The 13,118-nt window shown below is 36.9% G+C and overlaps 1 protein-coding gene across 5 annotated transcripts in view; it reads left to right on the forward strand.

Moving 5' to 3' along the window:
• slc27a6 (solute carrier family 27 member 6) overlaps positions 1 to 13,118 on the forward strand; it is a 40,814-nt gene that overhangs the window by 16,451 nt on the left and 11,245 nt on the right. For 4 of the 5 annotated variants that reach the window (XR_015500512.1, XR_015500513.1, XR_015500514.1 and 1 more), the window contains 4 exon segments: positions 4,113 to 4,307; positions 9,429 to 9,519; positions 12,249 to 12,447; positions 12,569 to 12,666. Coding sequence is in view for 1 of the 5 variants with exons in the window: in NM_001077386.2 (NP_001070854.2) it covers positions 4,113 to 4,307; positions 9,429 to 9,519; positions 12,249 to 12,447; positions 12,569 to 12,666 (583 nt within the window). In the remaining 4 variants the exon portion in view is untranslated. 5 annotated transcript variants of the gene reach the window in all.

The raw sequence follows: 13,118 nt of genomic DNA on the forward strand, positions 1-13,118 counted from the left end.
CTTTATTTACAGTATTTAGACTATGCAATAATGTTTCTCTGTGAGTGTTGTGAACAAGCTTAGAACTTTTGCTGAATCACTGGTGTTAATTTTTGCTTTTTTTATTGTGTCAGTACTCAGTAGCCATTGACTTGCATTTTATTAATCACCAAGGTTTAATCACCATGGTTTCAGTTAAATTTTAAAGGCAGTTACAGGTGCAGTAGGTGATCTTCCACAATGCTAACAGCTTAGCATAAATCTCTGAATCACTGTCCCTCCCCTGCCGTCTAGAGCCACGCCTCCTTAAACACGAGCACAGCAAAAGAACCCTCTCTCTTGTGTTAAAAGCGACTAGTGCTTGTCTGGGGTGTGTAAGCCAAACTGACATGCTATTTCAGATTGAATATTTGCATGGTAAACAATATAGAAAGAGACTAGGCGGAATAGCGATATTTACTTGTGTTTTGTTGTCAAACTAATTAAAATCTACATCATCGATGCTGCAAAAGGTCCCTTATGAAACTAAAATAGTCTTATCAATCTTTCAATGGAAGATATTAGTGGCTGAACAACACTTCTGTGAAGATAAAACCCATTTGTAACAACAACATCCAACGTTACACTAGCTTTGCGTGGTTTTAAAACAGAACATTACCTGTCTAAGAGAAATCCGTCAGACATAGTGTCATCCTTTCTCCAGCTTGCAAAGGTAACTTCAATATTGATTCAGGTTTTTAAAAAAAGTTTTGATTCAGCAGGTTTTGACCGCGCGCGTGCTCTCTCTCGTGAACGCGCAACGGTCGGCGAAGCTGCGTACAAACGGCTGCGCAGTTGTTCAAATCTGCATTTGCTGACAGACAGATTGGGCTACTTATCGGAATTATGAGAGATGTCGACCCGACTATATTTAATTGGATGAACATTTTGTTTCATGCATTACCCAAAATATAAAAATACATATAAATACATTTAGATCATTTACTTTAATCATTACTGTGAATTACTTATGATTACATGTGAAGAGACTATCAACCAGCACAACAAAAAATACTTTTGAAGACAATCACCAACTGCACTTTTAAATTAAAGGTGCCATTGAATGAAAATATTTGCAGCTGATTAATAGGTCTACAGTATATAGAAATGACATACCGTGAGCCTCAAACACCATTTCTCATTCTCATGTAAATCCTGTGAGTGTAAAACCCCATTGAAATATGGCCAATCAGAAAAAAACACGGACTGTTGCATTGCTCATGGGATTATTAACATACATTGTATGTTGACTACACTAAAAAAGAGGGCAAACTCGTTACCTTTATGCATGTATACTTATGTATGATTATAATGTAATGTTTAATTATGTATAATTATAAAAGATAAGTTAATGGTGCTGTATGTACGTTTTTGACGCTTCTAAATAAAAAAAAACCTTAATATGTTTGCAGATATTTAAGAAACATGCTAAGTAAACATTCTTGTTTATCTGAAAAACATTGCTAAATTGTTTATTAATTATTAATAAATGTTAATTATCAAATAATAATAATAATACGAAAGTAAATTTTAGGTGTGCAGATCACATTGTAACTCTATGTCCTAACACGGTATGTGAGGAGATACGCAGTGATAAGCAATGGGGTATATGCCGAAGCATGCTAATAGGACTTTTAATTTGCCAGTAACCTAGGTTAAGCGCTTCCGGCGAATTGAATGCCAATGCAAAATCCGGTGCGTTCAAGGTCTGTTTTCTTTAAAAATCAGCGATCTCCACTAGCTGAGTGATATCCGATTTAAAGTGGGTCTCAGATTGTACAAGAAGCACTGCATTAAATAAAATTTTCCCCCGCCATATCTTTATAATATGAGCATTTATTTTACCCCAGTATATTCAATGGAGCTTCTGCGTTAGCCTGCCGATTCTGACGGACGCGTGTGAGTAAACAGCTTTTTAATAAATGCTAAAGTTTATTTAACTGAATGTATTTTAATGACATTACAACATCGATGCTGTATAAGGAACCGTATAAAATGAGAAAAAGTTCATAATAACAGGTCACCGGAAGTGTATCTGCATGGGAGCTGCACTAGCTCGGCATATACCCTATTTGGCACTTTGTACCAGACCACACAAATTTCTGAAGCATAAAATTGTGCACTTACTGCACTCCAACAAAATGGTAAGGTTTGTAATCATTGCTTTTATTTAGAACAGGACCTAAGGCGGGCGAAGCTGTGGCACAGTAGGTAGTGCTGTCGCCTCACAACAAGAAGGTCGCTGGTTCGAGCCTTGGCTGGGTCAGTTGGCGTTTCTGTGTGGAGTTTGCATGTTCTCCCTGCGTTCGCGTGTGTTTCCTCTGGGTGCTCCGGGTTCCCCTACATTCCAAAGACATGCGGTAGAGGTGAATTGGGTACGCTAAATTGTCCCTTGTAAATGAGTCTGTATGAATGTTTCCCAGAAATTAATGTTGCAGCTGGAAGGGCGTCCGCAGCGTAAAACGTGCTGGATGAGTTTACGGTTCATTCCGCTGTGGCGACCCCAGATTAATAAAAGGGCTAAGCAGAAAAGAAAATTAATGAATGAGGACTTAAGGCTCGATAGTCAGGCTTGCTCCTCTTGGTCTTGTCAATCTGGCAACCTGCACTTGCGTGTGTTTTGAACCTACCTAGTTTAACCATTGGGTGTCAAACTAACATACTGCACCTTTAAGTCAATGGTTTTAATTACTTTTTTTAAAGTAAAGTAACTAATCACTTTTAACAGTGTGCATAAACAAGGCTGCGTATGATTGGCCACAACTGTTTAAAGTGAGATTACAACAATGATAATTGTTTTTCTCTTATAAAGTTTTTCCTAACTTCTATTAAACATGTTAAACATAGGGACACAGTTTAAACCATTATCATTTGACAAGGAACATAATTATTTTTTAAAACTATTTTTGACAAATTAAATATTATTATTTTACACAACATAGGGTCATTGGGAAAACATACCCCTGTATACAGCGCGAAGTATGTATAGCCAGAGCTACATATGGCTGCATTTCATCTTTTAAAAAAAATGTTACGGGGCGATATGTCGCCACCGATGGCTTCTGTTTCTTTTCGCGCTGCCAGTTGACTGCTTATCTTCATGTGGATGTCTTTTCTGCTGTTACCAGTTTGCCCAGTAGCTCGCCATGTACATCAGCGGACTTGAGACGCAGAGAAAAGTTGACAGAAAGCAGGTTAAACAAAAAGCAAAAATAAAAATAAACAAGCAAATAACAAAAAAAAAAAAAACTGGTAAAAATCAGGCGGCTGTGAGGGCTTTTCTTTTTCTGGATTGCTTTTGAAAACGCTGTTGTTGGGTTAAGGAAAGGAGGTGATCGGCTCAATCTGTGCTTTTTAAACACTATCGGTTGGGTTTAGGAAAGGGAATGGGTGGGGGGGATTGGTCAGACTGTCGGTCAGTCAGTTGACAGTCGCCGTGGTTGGATTTAAACGAGAACAGCAGGAGCAAATGGCACTCGCGAGAGAAATGTAAGATCTGAAAAAGCGTACACAGCAGCCTCTTATGGCGGAAAACAAAACCTGTAAAAAAAAAAAAAAAAAACGCAGCTCCTGGGATGTATTTCGCAATCTCCCGAAATAAAAAAGCGTAGCTCCTGAGATGTATTTTGCAATATCCAGAAATAAAAAAACGCAGCTCCTGGGATGTATTTTGCAATCTTCAGAAATGTATATAGCGAAACGTGTCAATAATGAGCCTGGGTTGATTTTACACATGTACTTCGGACTACATCGTGCTGTGTGTGCAACATTTAGGGAGAATTTTTTAACTTGGCTAATAGAAAAATGTAACATAGTGAATCAATGCACTCTATGGCACCTGTAATGTTTAATGATATGCCTCATGGCATGTAAAAATAACAAGATATAATCATTTTTAGGTAAACTTTTAATTACACACCTGACTTAAACTAATACACTACTGTTTATGAAACTGTCCTGAACTACGATATACCAATATACCAGTTTGCTGAGTCCTATTCAGGCATTTCTGACTGTCATATTCTCCAACACAAGTGTGTGTCGGATTTTAAAAAGATGAATTATAATCTTTGTTTTGTGTTTGTGTTGATTAGGGTGAAAATGAGAAGGATCACAAGGTGCACATGGGTGTTGGGAACGGACTCCGGCAGGACGTATGGAGAGAATTCCTTCAGCGTTTCGGAGAGATCCGCATGTGTGAGATATATGGCTCTACTGAGGGAAACCTGTGCTTCATGAACCATATTGGCAAAATTGGAGCGGTTGGACGTTCCAATTTCTTTTACAAGGTTAGTTTCGTAGGTTAGTAACTAAACAAAAATGCAATCAGGGTAAGGACAGGTTTAAAGAACAACAAATAGATCAGCAAGTCCTAATAAATATTTGAATGAGAGCATAGGGTTGCGTCTCTGTGTCAGATATTCAACAAACATGAGTTGCCACCAAAAAAACATGTGATTGCAGCAGAATTTTTTCCTTGCATCTCTTTGCTTTGATGTCAATAGCACAGGGTCAATGACCATCAGTACCAGAGTAGAAATATTATCCATGTTGTGTGTTTAAAGTGTTTTTGTTTAGTTTGTTTATTTGTGCTGATGTTTCATTCTGTTCCAGGTCAAAAAATTAATGTACAATTGATTGCATTTTAACTAATTTAGGCCCAAAGTATATAGTTTGTGTCCCCGTCCATGTGACCTGAATCTTATCACTAGTATAAGTGATATACACTGTATACACAGCTCACATATACTCACTGGCCACTTTATTAGGTACACCTGTCCAACTGCTTGTTAACTCACATTTCTGATCAGCCAATCACATGGCAGCAACTCAGTGCATTTAGGCATGTAGACATGGTCAAGACGATCAGCTGCAGTTCAAACCGAGCATCAGAATGGGGAACAAAGGTGATTTACGGTGCTTTGAACACGGCATGGTTGTTGGTGCCAGATGGGCTTGTTTGAGTATTTTAGAAACTGCTTATCAACTGGGATTTTCAGGCATAACCATCTCTAAGGTTTACACTGAATATCTAGTGAATATCTAGCAGTTCTGTGGGTGCAAATAACTTGTTGATGTTGGCCTGAGGAGAATGCCCAGACCGGTTGGAGAAAAGCAACAGTAACTTAAAGCTCGTTACAAATGAGGTATGCAAAAGAGCATCTCTGAATTCACAACACGTCAAACCTTAAGGCAGATGGGCTACAGCAGCAGAAGACCACACAGCGTGGCACTCCTGTCAGCTAAGAAGAGGAAACTGAGGCTACAATTCGCACAGACTTACCAAATTGAGCAATAGAAGATTGGAAAAATGTTGCCTGTTCTGATTAGTCTTGATTTCTGCTGCGACATTCGGATGTTAGGGTCAGAATTTGGCATCAACAACATGAAAGAATGTATGCATCCTGTCTGTATTAACTGTTCAGGCTGGGGGTGGTGGTGTAATGGTGTGGGCGATATTTTCTTGGCACACTTTGGGCCTATTAGTACCGATTGAGCATTGTGTTAATGCCACAGCCTACTGTACCTGAGTATTGTTATCCCTTCATGACCACAGTGTACCCATCTTCTGATGGCTACTTCCAGCAGGAAAACACACCATTTCATAAAGTGTAAATCCTCTCAGACTGGTTTCTTGAACATGAGTTCACTGTACTCAAATGGCCTCCACAGTCTCCAGATCTCAGTCCAATACAGCACCTTTAGGATGCGGTGGAAATGGGAGATTTGCATCATGGATGTGCAAATGACTAATCATGCCGCAACTGTCTGATGCTATCATGTCAATATGGACTTAAATCTCTGAGGAATATTTCCAGTTCCTTGTTGAAACCCACAAAGGATTAAGCCAGTTCTTAAGACAAAAGGGGGTCCAACCCGGTACTAGTAAGGTATACCTGATAAAGTGGCAGTTAGGTGTATGCTTCTTACAGTTTTGTGCCTGTTACCAAAATACTGGAGATGCAACCAGAGGAGACACATGTATGATTTCACTTGTTCAGGTCTTTAAAAGTCTTAAATTTAATTTTCAACTTCAGCAGATGACCTGAATACCAACAGTGTAATGTAGAGGTAGTTTACTAATAGACAAAAGTGTGTAGGTTCTATTCCAGTTTTTACTCCGAATTGTTTAGGGCAAAGGCTTTATGTTCAAATTGGTGATAAAGCTGTTTTCAATTTTATTAATATTGTACATTAATGTAAAGCAGTCTTAAAGTTTTAAATATAATAATTGGTCATTCAGATTTTGACGGAGATGCACATGAAATTTAAAATATGAAAAGGTTCATTATTATATGAATACATAAAATTACAAATGATATATTAAGCATTCTAAAAAAACTATATTGATTCTTAAAGCTCAACAAAAGCAGGGTGCCTGTGGGTTATGAAATTTCTGTAATATCGAATTTTGAAAGGTAATTTTCAAACTTTGGAAGTGAGGGAATTGAATCCATGTTTGGAAGTTTGTTCCAAAGTTTATTTGGAAGTCATAAAATATCAGGGACTTTTGATAGTTCACTCAAAAATGTAACTTTCCTGTTAATTTACTCACCCACAGGTGATATAAGATGTGTGACTTTAATCAGATCAAAATCAAATCAAATCCCTTCTATTGTCACATCATCAGCAGCATGTATGCTATGATGAGTGAAAAGCTTAGGTGCTGGCTCCAGTAAGTGCAAAATACAACGACAGTGCAAAATACAGGCAGTGCAAATACAACGACAGTGCAAAATACAGACAGTGCAAATACAACTACAGTGCAAAATACAGACAGTGCAAATACAACAACAGTGCAAAATAAAGACAGTGCAAATACAACTACAGTGCAAAGTACAGACAGTGCAAAATACAGACAGTGCAAATACAACTACAGTGCAAAATACAGACAGTGCAAATACAACAACAGTGCAAAATAAAGACAGTGCAAATACAACTACAGTGCAAAGTACAGACAGTGCAAAATACAGACAGTGCAAATACAACTACAGTGCAAAATACAGACAGTGCAAATACAACTACAGTGCAAAATACAGACAGTGCAAATACAACTACATTGCAAAATACAGACAGCGCAAATACAACGACAGTGCAAAATACAGACAGTGCAAATACAAGGACAGTGCAAAATACAGACAGCGCAAATACAACTACAGTGTAAAATAAAGACAGCGCAAATACAACTACAGTGCAAAATACAGACAGCGCAAAATACAGACAGTGCAAATACAACTACAGTGCAAAGTACAGACAGTGCAAAATACAGACAGTGCAAATACAACTACAGTGCAAAATACAGACAGTGCAAATACAACAACAGTGCAAAATAAAGACAGTGCAAATACAACTACAGTGCAAAGTACAGACAGTGCAAAATACAGACAGTGCAAATACAACTACAGTGCAAAATACAGACAGTGCAAATACAACTACAGTGCAAAATACAGACAGTGCAAATACAACTACATTGCAAAATACAGACAGCGCAAATACAACGACAGTGCAAAATACAGACAGTGCAAATACAAGGACAGTGCAAAATACAGACAGCGCAAACACAACTACAGTGTAAAATAAAGACAATGCAAAATACAGACAGCGCAAATACAACTACAGTGCAAAATACAGACAGCGCAAATACAACTACAGTGCAAAATACAGACAGCGCAAATACAACTACAGTGCAAAATACAGACAGTGCAAATACAACGACAGTGCAAAATACAGACAGCGCAAATACAACGACAGTGCAAATTACAGACAGCGCAAATACAACGACAGTGCAAAATACAGACAGCGCAAATACAACGACAGTGCAAATTACAGACAGCGCAAATACAACGACAGTGCAAAATACAGACAGCGCAAATACAACGACAGTGCAAAATACAGAAAGTGCAAATACAACTACAGTGCAAAATACAGACAGTGCAAATACAACGACAGTGCAAAATACTACATTAGTGAGGGGTATCGAATAGACAGTAGTCAGGGGTATGGAATAGTCTGTGTGAGGTGTGCTTTAGTAGAATATTAAAGAGAATATTCAAGTTTTCCTTTATTTACAATCCCAAATGAGAAAAAGTTAGGTCAATATGAATAATGCAACAATACAGAACGGTAAATGCTTTACCGTTGCAACTTTTTTTTAGATGTTTTGCAAGAACCAAAACTGGAATACTTGTTTATTAAAAAAAAAAAAAAAAAAAAAAAAATATATATATATATATATATATATATATATATATATATATATATATATATATATATATATATATATATAATATTATTATTATTATTATTATTATTATTATTATTATTATTTTTTTCAAAATAAACAAGTATTCCAGTTTTGGTTCTTGCAAAACATCTAAAATATATATAATATAAATATATATAACATAAATATATAATATAAAAAACTATAAAAATAATATATAATATATAAATAATAAACATCATGAGGAATATGATAATGTTTGTTGTATTGTCTGCAATGAAATACAAGTCAAAGAACATTTAGAAATCACCACATTCTGTTTTAATTTGTGTTCACCATATGGTCCCAACCTTAACTGATTTGGGGTTGTAATTGCAGTGAATAGTGATTGGTCATTTGGATTAAAATCAATCCAAATCAATAGCCATTGCTCCTGATAACACACTGAGGTCTTATGAAGTCAAGCAATCAATTTGTGTAAGAAATTAAACATTATTTTTAATATTATTATTATTAGCTTTAATATCATTAACATCTAACTTACTGCTTAACCTGATCTCCAGTACAAGCAAGTGCCCTCGCATTCTTGTTAAGAAAGCAACAGTACTATTTTAGAAAAAAAAAAAAAAGGGGGGGGGGGGGGGGGGGAGTTGCTTTTCCAAACAACACTAGTTATTCTAAATGGTATTAATGATCATTACAGACAGACACATCCTGTCTGTGAGCTTCTATATAAAGACACTTGCACTCTTGGCACATTGCCAACCGGTTGCTTAATCGTGTAGTCTAGAGTGCTTGCCATGAAATAAGATCAGTAGGAGCTGGCGAGTGCTATTAAGAGCATTTACCTGTTATCCTCACCATGCTTTTCTTAGACACTTCAGATTACAAAACTCACAAAATATGTCTCACAACATATGCAAAATCTGACATATTATTCTAAATAAAAAACACATTTTTATTATGCCTGAATTGTTTTGTTTTTTATGATATTATCTTAAATGTTTTTTTAAGACATTACATGATGAAGTGTGTGATTTCAAAAGTACTTAGAAATAATGTAATATGACAAGCCCGAATGTTGCAACAGTTCTAATAAACTTTGTGTCTGTGTCTGTATGTGTGTGTGTGTGACATGATAATGATGTGTAAATGATTGTTGATTTTTATTTGTTTGTTTTTGCAGCTGATTTTTAAGTATGACCTGGTGAAGTATGACCTGCTTAGAGATGAACCTGTGAGAGACCATAATGGATTCTGCCAACGTGTTCAAAAAGGTAAAAGCATCTGAGGTTATTAAACAACTAGTCCTTTAGTACCCAACATCATTTGATCCTACCCTACTGAGTTTGTTAAATTTTAAGACTGAACCTGGCACAACCCAAAATCTCTCTATTACAACAAATAACCTTGTACTATATTTCAGTGTAGTGATTTGTAGTTTCCTGTTAAGATTAATTTTGCCTACAAAAATGTGCATAACATACAGCTGACGGCAGATTTATTAACCCCCCTTTCAATTTTTTTTTCTTTTTTAAATATTTCACAAATGATGTTTAACAGGGCAAGGATATTTTTACAGTATGTCTGATAATGCTTTTTCTTCTAGAGAAAGTTTTTTTTGTTTTATTTTGGCTAGAATAAAAGCAGTTTAAAAAATTTTAAAAAACATTTTAAGGTCAAAATTAACCTAATTAACCTAGTTAAGCTTTTAAATGTATTGAAAAACATCTTGTAAAGTATTATTTTCTGTCATCATGGGAAAGATGAAATAAATCAGTAATTAGAAATGAGTTATTAAAACTATGTTTAGAAATGGGTTGTAAAAATCTTCTCTCCGTTAAACAGAAATTGGGGGAAAAAAATAAACGGGGGCTAATAATTCAGGAGGGCTAATAATTCTGACTTCAACTGTATGTAAGTGTGATTACACCAAAATGAGGAGCCTTTAAATGAACATTCCATTTTAAAAACAAAACAAAAAAAGGCCAGAACTACCCTTATTCCGGAATAATAAACAAGGAACTCTACAACAGCCACTATGATATTACACAGCGCAAGTGGCACTCATTCCATGTGTTTGAACTTGGGGACTTTTTCAGGTGCTGCCTGAAATAATAATAATAATAATAAATAATAATAATAGTATGGCAGCAGAGTTCCTTGATTATTTCTCCAGAATAAGAATAAAGTTTGTTGGCGGCAGCTTTTATTTTTGAGTCTGTCTTAGTACACGATGTAACAACAGAAAAGTCAAGCAAATTATAAAAATGTTTGGCCATTTTTGAGATAAAATGAGATTTGAGATTTTTGATGATAATGGTGTAATCGAAATCAGTGATTTAGGCTAAGACGGACCCATAGATCAGCTGAATGGATTTAAAAGAAGTTAAACTCTTGTAGATTTCTTTAGAAAAAGGGGAGTTCCTTTAACAATTCTTCATTGAACCATACTGTAGATCCCAACATAGGCTCGTTCTGAAAACAAAGCCCTATATACGTTTCTGAAGATTGCGAATTATGTAGCCAGAGATACCTATGGCTGCAATTCGTCTTTAACATAAATGCTACGTGGCGGTATGATGCCGTTCCTTTTCTCACTTACCAAAAAAGTGGAGTTCTTTTAACAGTTTTACATTGAACCATACTGTAGATCCCAAGATAGGCTCGTTCTTAAAATGTAGCCGTATATACAGCTCTGAAGATCGCAAATTATGTAGCCAGAGCTACTTATGGCTGCATTTTCTCTTAAAAATGCTGTTGCCATTCTCACTTACCAGCTGACCGCCTACCTGTATGTGGACAGCTTTTCTGCTGTTACCAGCTTGTCCGGTAGCTCGACACGTACTTCGACAGACTTGAGATGCAGAGCGTAGTTGACCGCAAAGAACGAGTCCGGTTCCAAAAAGCAGGCAAGACAAAAACCGAAACCAAATAGAAAAATAAACAAGTAAATAACAGGGTGAGGGCGACGCAGTGGCGCAGTAGGTAGTGCTGTCGCCTCAGAGCAAGAAGGTCGCTGGTTCAAACCTCCGCTCGGCTCGGCTCTGTTGGCGTTTCTGTATGAGTTTGCATGTTCTCCCAGTCGCATGGGTTTCCTCCGGGTGCTTCGGTTTCCCCCACAGTCCAAAGACATGTGGTACAGGTGATTTGGGTAGGCTAAATTGTCCATAGTGTATGAGTGTGTGTATGAATGAGTGTTTGGATGTTTCCCAGAGATGGGTTGCAGCTGGAAGGGCATCCGTTGCGTAAAAATGTGCTGGATATGTTGGTGGTTCATTCTGCTGTGGCGACCCCGGATTAATAAAGAGACTAAACCGACAAGAAAATGATTGAATGAATAACAGGGTGAGAATGTGGTAAAATCTAAAAACGTGGTAAAAATCGGGGATTTTCTTTTTTTGGATTGCTTTTTAAAACACTGTGATTGGGTTTAGGGAAGTGTGTGAATCTGTGCTTTTTAAAATATTATTGCTTGGGTTTAGGGTAGGGGGAGGAAATCGTTCGGTTGGTCAGTCAGTTAGTCAACAGTGGCCTCTGGTGGATTTATGTGAGAACAGCAGGCGCAAATGGCACTCGCAAGAAAAATATGGGATCTGAAAAACTTACACAGCGGCCTCTGGATGATTTGCAAACACAAAAACTGCAAAAAAAAACTTAGCTCCTGGGACATATTTTGCTCTCTCCAGAAATATATATAGGGGTACATAATCAGAATGAGCGTGGGTTGGTAGATCCTGATAAAGAACTTTTATGTTTATTGTGACTTTTTTTGCTGTAAGTCCTTACATAGACAGGTGTAAATTTCATCTGTTATCATAAGGAAATGATCAGCTTCTCCTACATCCACTCTGCTTCATATCTGTTCATTCTCTCTGGCTATTTTATTTAATTTTCTGCAATGGCTGACTCACTGTACAGTCACATGTCCTGTCAACATCACATAATCACTGAGAGCAAATGCATGTACTTTCTGCTCACGTAGCTTTTGTATATTGATGATCAGGTGAGACGGGACTGCTGTTGTCTAAAATCTGCAGCCAGAGTCCATTTTTTGGTTATGCGGGAAGCAAACAGCTGACTGAGAAGAAGATTCTGCGAGATGTGTTTGTCAAAGGAGATGCTTACTTCAACACTGGTGACCTGATGGCTGAGGATGAGAACAACTTCATCAGCTTCAAAGACAGAGTGGGGGACACTTTCAGGTAGAAATGAGCGTACACTGTATTTTAACATAATGAAATATTAATTGTCTAGTATGTATACATACGAGTAACTGCCTCATTGTGAAATTATATAACATAATCTTCATGCTGCCATTTGCAGATGGAAGGGTGAAAATGTGGCGACCACTGAGGTGACAGAGATCTTAGGACTGGTAGATTTCATTCAGGAAGCCAGTGTGTATGGAGTTCAGGTGCCAGGTACAAAGTTTAAACTTCAAATGAGCAATGAAGCATTTTTAATCACATTTAAGCTGCATTTTTATTTGAGTTCCGTTACATTTTGTATGACTACAATAACCGTTTTGCTGAAATGTTGCATAGTAATCTTGGAAATATGCTGTTTCAAAGGATTAGTTCACCCAAAATAATTTTTTTTTTGTTTGTTATTAAACTCTTATTTCATTCAAATCTCCTCGTCCCTTTAGACCTTCATTTATCTCCATTAGACAAGTGTAATCATATGAAGCTCCAAGAACACTTCTGTGTATCCAAAAAAAACTGTAAAAATGCCTTTGCTCGCCTATGTCCTCTCTTCAGCCACGTTAGGTCCAGTGCATGTTTACTACACAGGCAGTATGACACTTGAGTGTTGTGCTGCTGACTATAATGACAATGCATCACGTTGTTGGTAGTAAATATACAACCTGATA

Source organism: Danio rerio, chromosome 10, assembly GCF_052040795.2.
Source record: "Danio rerio strain M-AB ecotype USA chromosome 10, GRCz13ab, whole genome shotgun sequence".
In the NCBI taxonomy this organism is placed as follows: Eukaryota; Metazoa; Chordata; class Actinopteri; order Cypriniformes; family Danionidae; genus Danio; species Danio rerio.